The sequence below is a fragment of the Podarcis liolepis genome (assembly GCF_965112155.1).
Source record: "Podarcis liolepis genome assembly, chromosome: 3".
Taxonomy (NCBI): Eukaryota; Metazoa; Chordata; class Lepidosauria; order Squamata; family Lacertidae; genus Podarcis; species Podarcis liolepis.
The window spans coordinates 86,049,304-86,061,480 of NC_139557.1; the positions used below are offsets into that span (position 1 = coordinate 86,049,304).

A 12,177-nucleotide genomic window follows, 5' to 3' on the forward strand; every position below is an offset into this window, starting at 1 on the left:
TACAAATCTGAAACCCCCATTTCTCCAGAGTCCTTTTTCATACACCTTGTTCAAGCACGGTTAGACCTTACCATATCTGCCATCCTGCCCAAGTTCATAGGCAAACTTTGGAGAGTCGTCAGTAGCAGGCACCCCGTCCTGCCTCAACTTGGCCAATGAATGCAGGTCCAGGTGCATCCCAGCTCTCTGCTCCTGCTGCGGCTGAGATTTGCGCTGTGGGGAAAGAAAGGGTACAATTGGGAGACAGCTCAAGTGCACCATTTAAAACAGGCATAGGGAAACTCCGGCCCTCCAGATGTCTGGGACTACAATTCCCATCATCCCTAGCTAACAGGACCGGTGGTCAGGAATGATGGGGATTGTAGTCCCAAACGTCTGGAGGGCCGGAGTTTGCCTATGCCTGATTTAAAACAACAGCAAAAGCTGATGAGCAGAACTCTGAAGTCTTGGGGGATCCCACAAACCATTTGGCATTAGGTTCCCTATTTGGACTCCTGAGAGTCAATGGCCCTAAAAATCAGGTTTCCACATAATTCCCACTTCAGCTTCTCTTGCTGCTGTGCAGCCCTATGAGAGGAAATAAAAATCCAAATGAAACAGCCATTTCAAAGGACAGCCCAGAATAAGAAAGGCGGCTGGATATTTTGTACTGTTGGTCAAACTTCTTGTGAACACTGACTTTGGTTTGATCTTTGACAGAATTTAGATTTCTGAGGGTATTTTACAATTAATCTTATTTTGGACTATTACAACACACTGAGGGGCATCTTTAGAGGGCCTTATACAGCAGCCTCTATAAGCTGCTGGACCACAGCTCCCAGGCTCCTTGACCACCAGTCATGCTGCCTGGGATTGACGGGAGCCCAACAACATATGGGCGTCCACAGGTTTGCCAGCCCTGCCTTATAATTACTGAAAAGTATTATTATTATTTATTATCTATTGAATGTATATCCTGCCCTTCCTCCCCAAGGAGCCCAAGGTGGCAAAAAGATACACAATTTAACCACAAAAACATTCTAAGACAGAACAACAGCAATTAAAAACTTTTTAAAGCAGTTATTTTAAATTCACTTCCCCCCATACAATGGTCTTGAGGGTTGCCAGAAACAGTATTCTTCAGGCACTAAAGGCCTGTGAAAACAATTCCTCCTGAAAATTAATCAGGACCTAGACAGGTGCACCTCACTAGGGGGGGCCTTCCACCAACAGGGAACTACCACTGAAAATGAATGCCTTGAAGGACAGTAGTCAGAGGGAATGAAGTCTGAGGTAGTTTAATTTGACGCACAAAAGAAGAGAAATCTGGCCTTACCTCAGCATCTTCCCGAGCCAGATGGTCCAAAGCAGCAGCATCCAGCTGGACTCCCTTCTCCTTCAGCATCAAACCGACGAGATCCAGCGGGAAACCCAAATTGCTATGGAGAGACCAAGCAACCTCCGCTGCAGGCAGAAGTAAGATCAACGGAGGAGCGTTAGTTTATTTAAACTATTTGCAGGCCACCTTTAAGGATTGAACACACTCAAGGTGGCTTCCAGCATATAAATTCATTAGGAGAAACAAGCAATTATCTCTTCAAATACAGTGCGTTTGGGAGAGAAAGTGCACTGGTAGTAAAGAAACTGCAGTCAGTCAGAGAGCTATTGGCTGCTTGTCTGCCTGCCTTCAGAATGTAAAAAAGAAAAGTCTTGTCAGATGAAACAAAGCTCTGATGAAAATATCATCTTGCTCTTTGTATTCCCAACTGAACACTGCGCTGCAGGTACCGTCTCATCAGGAGGTCTGTTCTGACCAGGCAGGATGCAGGCCTTTCATGTGGCAGCACCTAACCTTTGGCGCTCCCTCCTGCTACATCTCAGGCAGGCCCCACTCTTGTTTTTTTCAGCACCTATTCACAACCTTCCCTTTTTTCAACAAGTCTTTTAAGTGGACATTCTTATCCCAGGTTCTACCAGTATAGAAACTGTTTTATTGTTTTGTTGTCTTGTTGCTAAGTTAGTTCCAGGTGTTGCACAGCATGTGATTCATAAATGAAATGAAATGAATGAATTATCCAGCCCAGCGTTCCATTTCCAGCAGTGGCATGGTAGATGCTTCTGGACATTTGCAAGCAGGGTTTGAAGAGCATCCCCCAATGTTTGTACCCAGCACATGTTATTTAGGTGGATACTGCCTCTCTCACTTAGCCAACATGGCCAACATCCATGTAGAGACCTATTCTTTTCAAGGGTGTGTGCCATAAAGCCACCTAAGCCAGTGGCTTAATAAAACCACTCCGGGGTGGAGGGGATGTATCAGTGACTCATAATGCTTAATACTTAACTGGGAGACAGAAAGGAACAAGTCTGGGACCTGAAGTTCAACCGAAAACAGTGGCAAAGTTCTATTGCTGAACAAGTAAGCTGTGCCTTCAGTTACAGACGGTATGTGTTTAATTGCAAGGACCAAAAAGGCAGGGCAACTCAAAAGCCAGGCAGCTTAAAAATGGGAACAGATTGCAAGTGATGCCTCCCTTGTGACTGCATTTTCTCTTCTCCTCTAGCCAACAAGACGAAGAAGAAAAAAATACTTGCCTGGAAAGACTTTGGAATGCTCCATCTGTTGGAGGGTTCTGTTTATAATGCGGCGCCCCCGCAGAAGGGAAGAGAGAAAGGCATCCTCATGCGCACTGATGATATTCATAATCTGTTGGGAGATCAGAGCCAGATTCAGGAGGCAGTTAAACCAATTATTCCAAAGAACTCCAAGAGATACGGAAGTGTTTAAAGGCAGTGGCGGGGACCCAAATCCAGCAGGTGATAAGCTATTAATGAGATTGGACATGAGACACCAAGGGCTCCTCCTATTGCTCTGAATATGTGGAGTAAAAGTGTCATTCATGGCTTTAGTGCAGTCGTGTCTCATTTGCTTAAACCACTGCCCTTTATGCAGCCCTGTGATGAGCCACTGGGGTGGGGGGTAAATGTAGGTAAAAAGGTGTATGCTATATCCATTCCGCCTCATTTAGTGGGGTCAGCTTTTGGAACAGGCCAGAAATCCAATTTACTGAATACTGTGTACATGTGGAAGGAACGCAATCTCTGCAGGTAGGGGAAAACAGCAAGGAAGTGCATTGTGTGTGTATGCCTGGGTTCAAACAGAAGGGGAAAGGCCGTAGGTTAGGGTTGGGGGACCAGTGCACAAGATGTTGTTGGACTCCAGTTCCCATCAGCCCATGCTAGCATGATCAACCATCAGGGATTATGAGGACTGTAGTCCAACATCATCAGGAGGGCCACAGGTTCCGCAACCTTACTGTAGGTTTTGCTTGGTTTTTTTGGTTTTTCTATAGCAAAACTGGTTGCTTGGAAATAGGTTTGAAATGTAGCTCTGCTAACTGTGCCTGTAAAATACTTCATTTCACCTATTTCTATGTACACTAGAATTTGCAACACTAGATTGGACGGTAGCAGAAAAAGCCTCTGCTCTGGAAGAAATAGCTGAATTGTACAGAATATTAAGAAAGTTTGGGCTTTTAGGTGCACCTGGTCAGCTTTAGTAAGCGTGGTCAGCTGTGGTAAGAAGAAAACTACAGAGCCTGCTTTCAGATTAATTACATGTGGGAATTATCAACCTGCACCTACTCAGTGTGTTACATTTATTCCTGCTCCCAGCTGCTCTCCTTTAGCTTCCTCCCAATGAGAAGGGGAGGGAAATCCCTTCTTTAATAGTGGAGGTTACTGTGCAGCAAATTCAACTGGAGAGAATTTGTGAGAAAACTTAGACAAGATGTTCCTGTACACCATCATCCAGTGAGAATAGTTCCTATACTTCGTGCAACCGGCAGCAATTACCAATTAGACACAAGTTTTGACCCACCAGTTCCAGTTGCTCACCGTGTCTGTATCCTTCCTTAGCTCCGGATAGGCATCTCCCTGCAAAGGAAGAAAGACGGACTCTCAGAAGCAGAGCTTCCAGCCCCAGCCCTCCTCCCCATGCACTACCAAGCACACAGCTTTGCTCCTTACATCAGTGGCAGGAACTATCCTGTATAAGCAGGGTATCCAAACTTGACAATTTAAGCTTTGATTTGCACAGCGATCACCCACGGCCTTTAAACTCACACACCTTTCAAGTCCTTTCTCCCCCACTTCTTAATAGGAGCGTGGCTGTCATTCAGTCAAAGAAACGGAACCCTGCAAACACAGCCCAAGTTTCTTCATTCTAAATGCCCTGACCAAAGCACCTCTCAGGCACACTTCTCTGGCATGAAGTGCTTTGTGGATTTTGCATTGAGACTATAAAGAGCAGGTGTTCCATGGTGCACCTAGGAGGACTGCTGCACCTGTTGATGTTTTCCCTAGTATGGAAGGTTGTATGGGAAATCCATGCAGAAGACAAAATGAGGAGTTAGGGATCTGACATGGTTATCCTTCCTGCCTCTGTTCCTTCCCCCTCCCTCGCCCTCGTTAAGTTTTTGATGGTGTGAGAACAGTCTTTGGTGTCCTAATCAGTTGGGAGGAGGTGAAGCCCCCCCCCCCCACAGCTGCCTTAATCAGCCTGGGAGGATAGTGCTGGAAACTTCCTTTGATGTTGGAAATTGTTGTGGGAAAGCGAGGCATTGGGAGGAGGTGGCTATCTATAAAATTGGATGGTGTGGGCAGTGTTTTTCAGAAGCTCTGATCGGCTGCAGGGCTGTGCAAACTGAAGCTACCTGAGGGAGTCACTTCGCTGCTTCTTGAGGGTTTCCAAATGGCAGATAGAAGTGCATGCTTGCTATGTACCGTATTTTTCGCTCTATAACACGCACCCGACCATAACACGCTCGTAGTTTTTAGAGAAGGAAAATCCGTAGGCATGCAACCTGTAGGCATTTCCTCCATAACACGCACAGACATTTCCCCTTACTTTCTAGGAGGAAAAAAGTGAGTGTTATGGTGCAAAAAATACGGTATATATTGCTTGCTGTTTAGAAATAAAATCATCTTCTTCTCCTCGCTCACTTGTGTTTTGTACTACTTCTGAATCTCTTTTAAAAGAACCACCTTGCATTTGGCAAAACAGAGGTCTCCCTTGGATAGCATCTGAGGAAGCTTTTGTCCTCACATACAACCCCCTCTGCTTTGTCACAACTCCAGCAACTCTATCTACAGCTGCAGTTATTGAAACATTAAGGAACACTCTTTGTAGCTCAGTAAGGTGTCATCAGCGTTTATCAGGACCTAAAGCAAACAGTTACCACTCCCCCACCCACCCACAATGTGAAATAAAGAAAGGAACTCATAGGTATTGGGCCTATCATTTCAAGAAACTAGGTTGCTTGTCCTGTTACTAGGTGTGCACTCTTGGTCTACACATGAACCAGGGAAATTGCTTTAACATTTGGATGGGAACCTGGCTGGAAACAAGTGCCTCTCCCCAGGAAAATTCTCGGTTACCAGAATTTCCACCACGACAGGAACCAAGCTGGCCAGGAACCCAGGTGGCGCATGGAGAACTTCAGAGCAAAACCGCACAGCCCTGCGCAAGATCTGGCGAAGGACAAGCCTGCAGGGAAAAGAAATTTCAAGAACAGCTAAGTGTTCTTGGTCAGAATGCTGTTCTTTTTCTAACCAGCCTCCCAACCAGGTAGTGCAGTTAGCCAGTTTTAGATACCAGACTTTAATATACCCTCACGCCATTCCTCTTTACATGGCAAATGAGTACTCCCTCACTTATCACAAAATGTAGTAAGCCAGCCAGGCTACCTTTAGGGACAACTTCTATTTTTGCTGAATGGCGTGTGGGTCTCCTGCCCCAAAGCCTTGCCCTGCTCCCAACGTTCAAACACCCCACCAATAAGATCCCATTAATATTTATCCTTCAGATTCCCCTTGACTCATCACCAATTATCCTCCTGCATGCATCTCACATCTGTCACATCGACAATCCATTTTTCTGCCTCTTCCACACCTGGCTTCCTGATGGCAGTCAAGAGTGTAGCTCTGTGCCAGGAATGGGGAACATGTAGCCCTCCAGATATTGTTGGACTCCAGTTCTCATCAGCTGCAGGCAGCATGCCTACAGTCAGGGATGATGCAGTCCAACAACATCTGGAGGGCCAGAGGTTCCTCTCCCCTGCTCCATGTCCATTTTAGACTCTGCTTCTTTACTCCAGAATCTCCTCCTCCTCCAAAAGCCCCCATCTTGCTCAAGTCTCCTTAAGTTCAGAGCCCTTTCTCTGCCCCAACCAACCCTTGTGATTGTGCTTCTTCCTTACTCGGCACCAGACATGCCTGGGTAAACACCATCGGCAATGCAGACGGACAAGGTGCGCACGTGATCTGCCACCACTCTGTAGGCCATGTCCACGCTCCCAGGGTCAGCTTCTCCAACCAAGCCTCGATAGCTGGGCCCACCACAGCCCTGCAAGACAAATATATTTTTAGGAAGCCTGAATAGGGGGGCTGCACAGAAGAAGAAGAAGAAGAAGAAGAAGAAGAAGAAGAAGAGGAGGAGGAGGAGGAGTTTGGATTTGATATCCCGCCTTTCACTCCCCTTCAGGAGTCTCAAAGCGGCTAACATTCTCCTTTCCCTTCCTCCCCCACAACAAGCACTCTGTGAGGTGAGTGGGGCTGAGAGACTTCAAAGAAGTGTGACTGGCCCAAGGTCACCCAGCAGCTGCATGTGGAGGAGCGGAGACTCGAACCCGGTTTCCCAGATTACTAGACTACCGCTCTTAACCACGACACCACACTGGCTCTCAGAAAGCTTCATAGCACTGAATACTGCAGATGTCTCCTTCAAATGATCATTGTTTTTCTGTAACATTTGTTTAAAGTCCTCTGAAAGTTCTTTAAAAGTACAAGATAGAAGCTACCATGCCAAACTAAGGCATAAGCCTCTCTATCAGTCTTGGGAATATAGTTGTAAAACCCGCCCACTCAATTCTCATCCTTGCTTCCTCTTTGTACACAGTTCCATTTGTCTCTCTGAAAATAACTCAGGGTGCTGGGCAGGAACTCTCATGGCTGTGTCTCTTGGCCCTTTACAGTTGCAGTCCTATTTTCACTTACCCAGGAGTAAGCCCCATTGAGCCCAGTGGGAATTATTTCCACGAAGGCATGTGTAAGAATGTGCTATACAGTGGTACCTCTAGTTTCAAACTTAATTTGTTCCAGAGGTCCATTCTTAACCTGAAACTGTTCATAACTAGAGGCGTGCTTTCTCTAATGGGACCTTTTGCTGCTGCTGCGCCGCCGGCACACTCTTCCAGGTTAGCGGAGTTTGTAACCTGAAGCGTTTGTAACGTGAGGTACCACTGTAAAGCATAAAGAGATAGTTGTAGCTCTGCTGTCAGAAGCAGGATGTCTCTGAATACCAGTCACTGCAAATCGGAAGTGGGCAGCATTGCTGTTTCACTCAGGCTTCCCACAGGCATCTGGCTGGCCACTGTGAGAACAGGATGCTGCACAAGATGGGCCCTTGGGCCTGATCCTGCAGCACTTTCTTCGCTGATTTAGTTAGGAAACTGCTAGGGAACTCATTTCCAGACTCAGAAGGAGGGCCAGGTGTTATTGCAACACTTTTTTAGCTCTCGAGAGCTGCACTTTTCCACCCAGGAAAGAAATGTCACATTGAAAGGGCTGGCAAACTGGTGTTGCCATCTCCCCCAGCCCTTTTAGGGTTTTGACCAAGAAGCAGCTGCAACTGCTGTTCTTTTCACCTTCGGAATGACTGCTCTGGTGTATCATAGCTGCTCAAACTATCTCTCCTAGTTCTAAAGAGCCGTGCAGCTAGGAGTGTCCCCCCCCCCCGCAACCAAATGAAAAACCACCAAGAGAACAAAAAACTGCCATCTCTCTGCTCACCCAGAAGCAGCTAATATTGCTAGGTATATAGCTTTTACATATAAACCCTCTGAAGTTTCAAGTCTGGCTTCCCCTGGCAACTGATCATCACCTTGTGAATGGCATCCAGGAGAGGAGTGAAGAGGTCGGTGTCGTAATTGGAGCGCTTGTTCTGGAGAATGGTCATCAACCTTTCCAGACCCATTCCTGTGTCCACATGATGCTCAGGCAGCTGCTGTAGACTCCCATCAGCCTCTCTGGCAATAGACCAGTCAGTAACCGGGGGGGGGGGGAGAGACAGATATAAGATAGAAGCAAAAGGCTTGATTATTCACCTAAAGCTATGGATGGGAAAAACCCCAGACAGTAAAGGAGATATCATAATTTGGAAATACGGTACTAGGGAAATGAATGAGAGGGGTAGCAGAAGCATTACCAGAATGCTGCAGCAGAGGATAGAAAGAGGATCAAACAGACTATGAAAGTGAGGCGTTACAAAAGTTCTTATATGGACTACATTATGAAGGGTGCTGGAAAGGCAGGTCAAATTACTCTAGAGCATTGGCAAGGAACCTCTGCCCTGCTCTTGAATGTTCCAGAACTCTTCTGAAATCAGCAGGGTGAAAGGTGCTACATTCAGAAGGAAGAATAACTCTGAATGCACTCCCAATTATTCCTTTGCAGCCACAGCTTTTCTTCAGTTTAAGGCTGCAAAGGAAAAACCTTTGGAGCCACAGCTTGAACGCAATGGGTCCTCCACTTAACATGTTATTTACTTGCACAATCATGACTGTAGGCGCACGGCTGAAAATAAATAGAGAGTGGGGGACACCTGCCATGGGGAGAGCTTTTCAAGTCTTCTAACTTGCTTAACAGCCTCAGGGAAGGAGATATGAGGGCTTTGGGACATTCCCAGGACCCTCACATGACCTCCCAGAGCCCAGGACACCCAGAGGCAGAGGGCATGGCCTGCTCTGGACTGGTAGGGATGGTCCCATGAGAGGCGGGAGGTTGGTTCTAGGGGTTTCCTGGCTTTAGATGATTTTGCCTTTGTGTGTGGACCACAAACCATGTGGAAGTGGCAGGTCCACTGTATTGTATTTAGAACTGCTTTGCATGCAGAATGTCCCAGGTTCAATCCCTGGCATCTCCAAGTACAGCTGCCAAAGAAAGACCCCTGTCTGAAGTTCTGGAGCACCACTGACAGTCAGTGTAGACAATACAGTACTGAGCTAAATGGACCAGTGGGTCTGACTTAGTCTTAGTGTAAGGCAGCTTCCTCTCTTCATAAGCCATAATAATAATAACTTATTATTTATACCCCGCCCATCTGGCTGAGTTTCCCCAGCCACTCTGGGCGGCTCCCAATCAAGTATTAAAAACAATACAGCGTTAAATGTTAAAAACTTCCCTGAACAGGGCTGCCTTCAGATGTCTTTTAAAGATAGGATAGCTACTTATTTCCTTCACATCTGAAGGGAGGGTGTTCCACAGGGTGGGCACCAACTACTGAGAAGGCCCTCTGTCTGGTTCCCTGTAACCTTACTTCTTGCAATGAGGGAACCGCCAGAAGGCCCTCGGCGCTGGATCTCAGTGTCCGGGCTGAACGATGGGGGTGGCCATGGCTGCAAAGGAAGAATATGGCTACTTCTGGATCCAGTCCGCCAGCCAGATCCAGTTCCCCAACCCTACTGTAGAGCAGCTTTGCTCTCCAGCTGTTTTGGAATACAAGTCCCATCAGCCCTGATCAGCAAGTTCAATGGTGAGGAATGGCAGGAGTTGCGGTCCAAAACATCAGGCTGGCAGAAGGCTACTGCAGACTCTTGTGATTGTTCCAATGGTATAGAAGCCTCCCACAAAGAAGTGAGACTCTGGCACAAAGCTCGGTACCCAAGCTGCTCCACCATTTCATACCTGCTATACTGCATGAAAACCAGATTCCAGATCTCCACCACTTCAGGGTTGCCCTGGTTCACCAGTGCTGCCGCATTCCTACCCCTGCCCACATGGTCATAATGGATTTCTGTGCAGGGTCCACAGGGACCAGTATCGCCCATCTCCCAGAAGTTATCTTTCAACTGAAAAGGAAGCACGTGGCTGGGAGGCACACTGGAAAGCAAGAAGAGAACAGCTTATGAACCTAGGGCAATAAAACCACACTCATTTTTCTTACCCAAAACCTGAGCCTTTGAACCTCACAATAAACAGGGCAGAAAACAGAAGAGGATAATTCTCTATGATGCCTGAGCAACTGCAGCACTACCATTAACTGAGTTATGATACTGCTCCTCTACAATGGCAGCCTCTTATCAGTAAAAACTAATAAGTAAAAACAAGAAGTACAGAAAAACTTGGCAAATACTTGGGCCTGGTCATATCTAATGTATGCTGGGATGCATCCATTCTTTGCACATTCTAACATATTTTCTGTACACTCTATCCCACCCCCATGTTACCACTTTGATTGCAAGCCTTTGGTCAATGTTTTTTTTAAAATATATATATTTGTGCAGTGCTTACTTTATTTTAAGATCAAAACATACAAACTCCCCATCAGGGCAGGGCTAACTGTGACAAGAAATTCAAGTTCTGTACAAAGAATAGACACAATCTGGATAGATGGAATTTTTGGCAAAGAGGGTGACAAGGTGCCAACAAGGATCCATGCACAGAAAAGATAAAGATTGCCAACTGTGCTTAGCAGAGGCTGTAACTGAAGTCCTTGTTAGTTACCAAGCTTTTTGGAGACATTTCCTGCACATTTTCAATAACTTATCCTGTAAAAACTAGAAACTTTTTTTTATGTGTTATTTTGGATGCTGAATTGGACGTCTGCATGCATACCATGTGATACAAGGCATGGCTACAAACAGCTTTGGACAACATCCAGATCAGACTTCTAGTACGGTGGTACCTTGGTTCCCAAACAGCTTGGCTCCCGAACAAATCGGCTCCTGAACGCCACAAACCCGGAAGTAAGTGTTCTGATTTGCGAACGTTTTTTGGAAGCCGAACATCTGTTTCGGCTGTTGGCATTGTTTCCGGGGCCAATCAGCCAATCAGAAGCCATGCCTTGGTTTGCGAGCGTTTTGGAATTCGAACAGACTTCCAGAATGGATTGAGTTCAAGAACCAAAGTACCACTGTATTTTCTCTTTTGGCATCTTTTTCATTTACTTACCCCAGGCTGAGCCAAATTTCCCTGCTCTCTTCATCTGCACTTAGACTAAGTGAGGCATCTCCTCCGAAATAGGTGACATACAGACGGTCCTTGGGGATTTCATAGACCTGTGTTAGGAGCTCCCATGCCATGCTACAAGCTTCCTCCTGAAGACAAGGAAAGTTGTCAAATGATGGTAAATAACAAGCCAATGTTTGGATAATAAGGAAGTTACTTAATTGCAAGGGGGATGGCTTCTATTTTAGTTTATCTTATTTTCAAGGACAGTGTTGCATAGTATACATAATGATAGATTTGAACCAAGGAAAGGGACCTACTCAGTCCCCTTGGGCAGGCTACCTCACAGGGCTGTTGTTGACTCCATGTATGATTTCCCAATGAGTTCAGGCTTAAGGCTTAAATACAAATACAGGTGACACCCCACTTGCATGGGGGTTATGTTCCAGGTCCCCACACACAAACGTGAAATGTGCATAAGTGGGGAGCACCCTGGAGAGTCCTCTTGGGTTGTGAGGAGACCCTCCCCAGAGCCCAAAGAGGATGGCGAAGAAACCGGAGGTGCAGAGGGGCTTTGTTTGTCCTCTTCGGGCCCTAGGGAGGGTCTCCTCACAACCCAAGAGGAATTTTCAGCACTTCTTGGTTCCCGGCGCCGCATGTGAGCGAGGCCGCACGTAATTGGGGAGTTGCATGTAGGCAGATAACAGACAAACAAGTTCATGAATGGCAGAGGACAACTCAGGAACTTCGTTTTTACTGTGTTCTCTCACATTGTCCAAAGCACTTAGGCTAAAAGTATGAGAAAGAAAAACTTGCTAAATTATGTTTGTAAACACAAACACAAACAAGATTAGTTTAGACAACATGCCATCAGGTTTCTCACAACTGATATTTTAATAGCAGCTAGTAACTTGTGCTCAGGAAAACCAAGGAAGCCTTGTATTTCTATGACGGGGTGTGTGTGTTGGTACCTACAAAAGCTTGTTCCCCAGTTACAATAAGAGATTTCCTTCTGCTCTGATGTTTGTAGTGCAAGCATGGGGAATTTGTGGCCCTCCAGATGTTCTGGACTACATCTCCCATCCTCCCCGACCACTGGCGACACTGCCTGGAGCTCATGGGAACTTAAGAGTTGAACAACATCTGAAGGGCTGCAGGGTTCCCACCACTGTTGTAGCTCAGAACAGCCTC

At 46.3% G+C, this 12,177-nt stretch overlaps 1 protein-coding gene across 1 annotated transcript in view; it reads right to left on the reverse strand.

Annotated features, from left to right (window-relative positions):
* AARS2 (alanyl-tRNA synthetase 2, mitochondrial) overlaps positions 1-12,177 on the reverse strand; it is a 34,281-nt gene that overhangs the window by 18,354 nt on the left and 3,750 nt on the right. The window contains exons 3-11 of the mRNA XM_083497129.1: positions 10,990-11,135; positions 9,724-9,918; positions 7,922-8,066; positions 6,240-6,385; positions 5,419-5,527; positions 3,877-3,915; positions 2,575-2,686; positions 1,316-1,443; positions 72-213 (exon numbers count right to left, since the gene is read on the reverse strand). Coding sequence (XP_083353255.1) covers positions 72-213; positions 1,316-1,443; positions 2,575-2,686; positions 3,877-3,915; positions 5,419-5,527; positions 6,240-6,385; positions 7,922-8,066; positions 9,724-9,918; positions 10,990-11,135 — 1,162 coding nt within the window. The remainder of the gene's footprint in view (positions 1-71; positions 214-1,315; positions 1,444-2,574; positions 2,687-3,876; positions 3,916-5,418; positions 5,528-6,239; positions 6,386-7,921; positions 8,067-9,723; positions 9,919-10,989; positions 11,136-12,177) is intronic.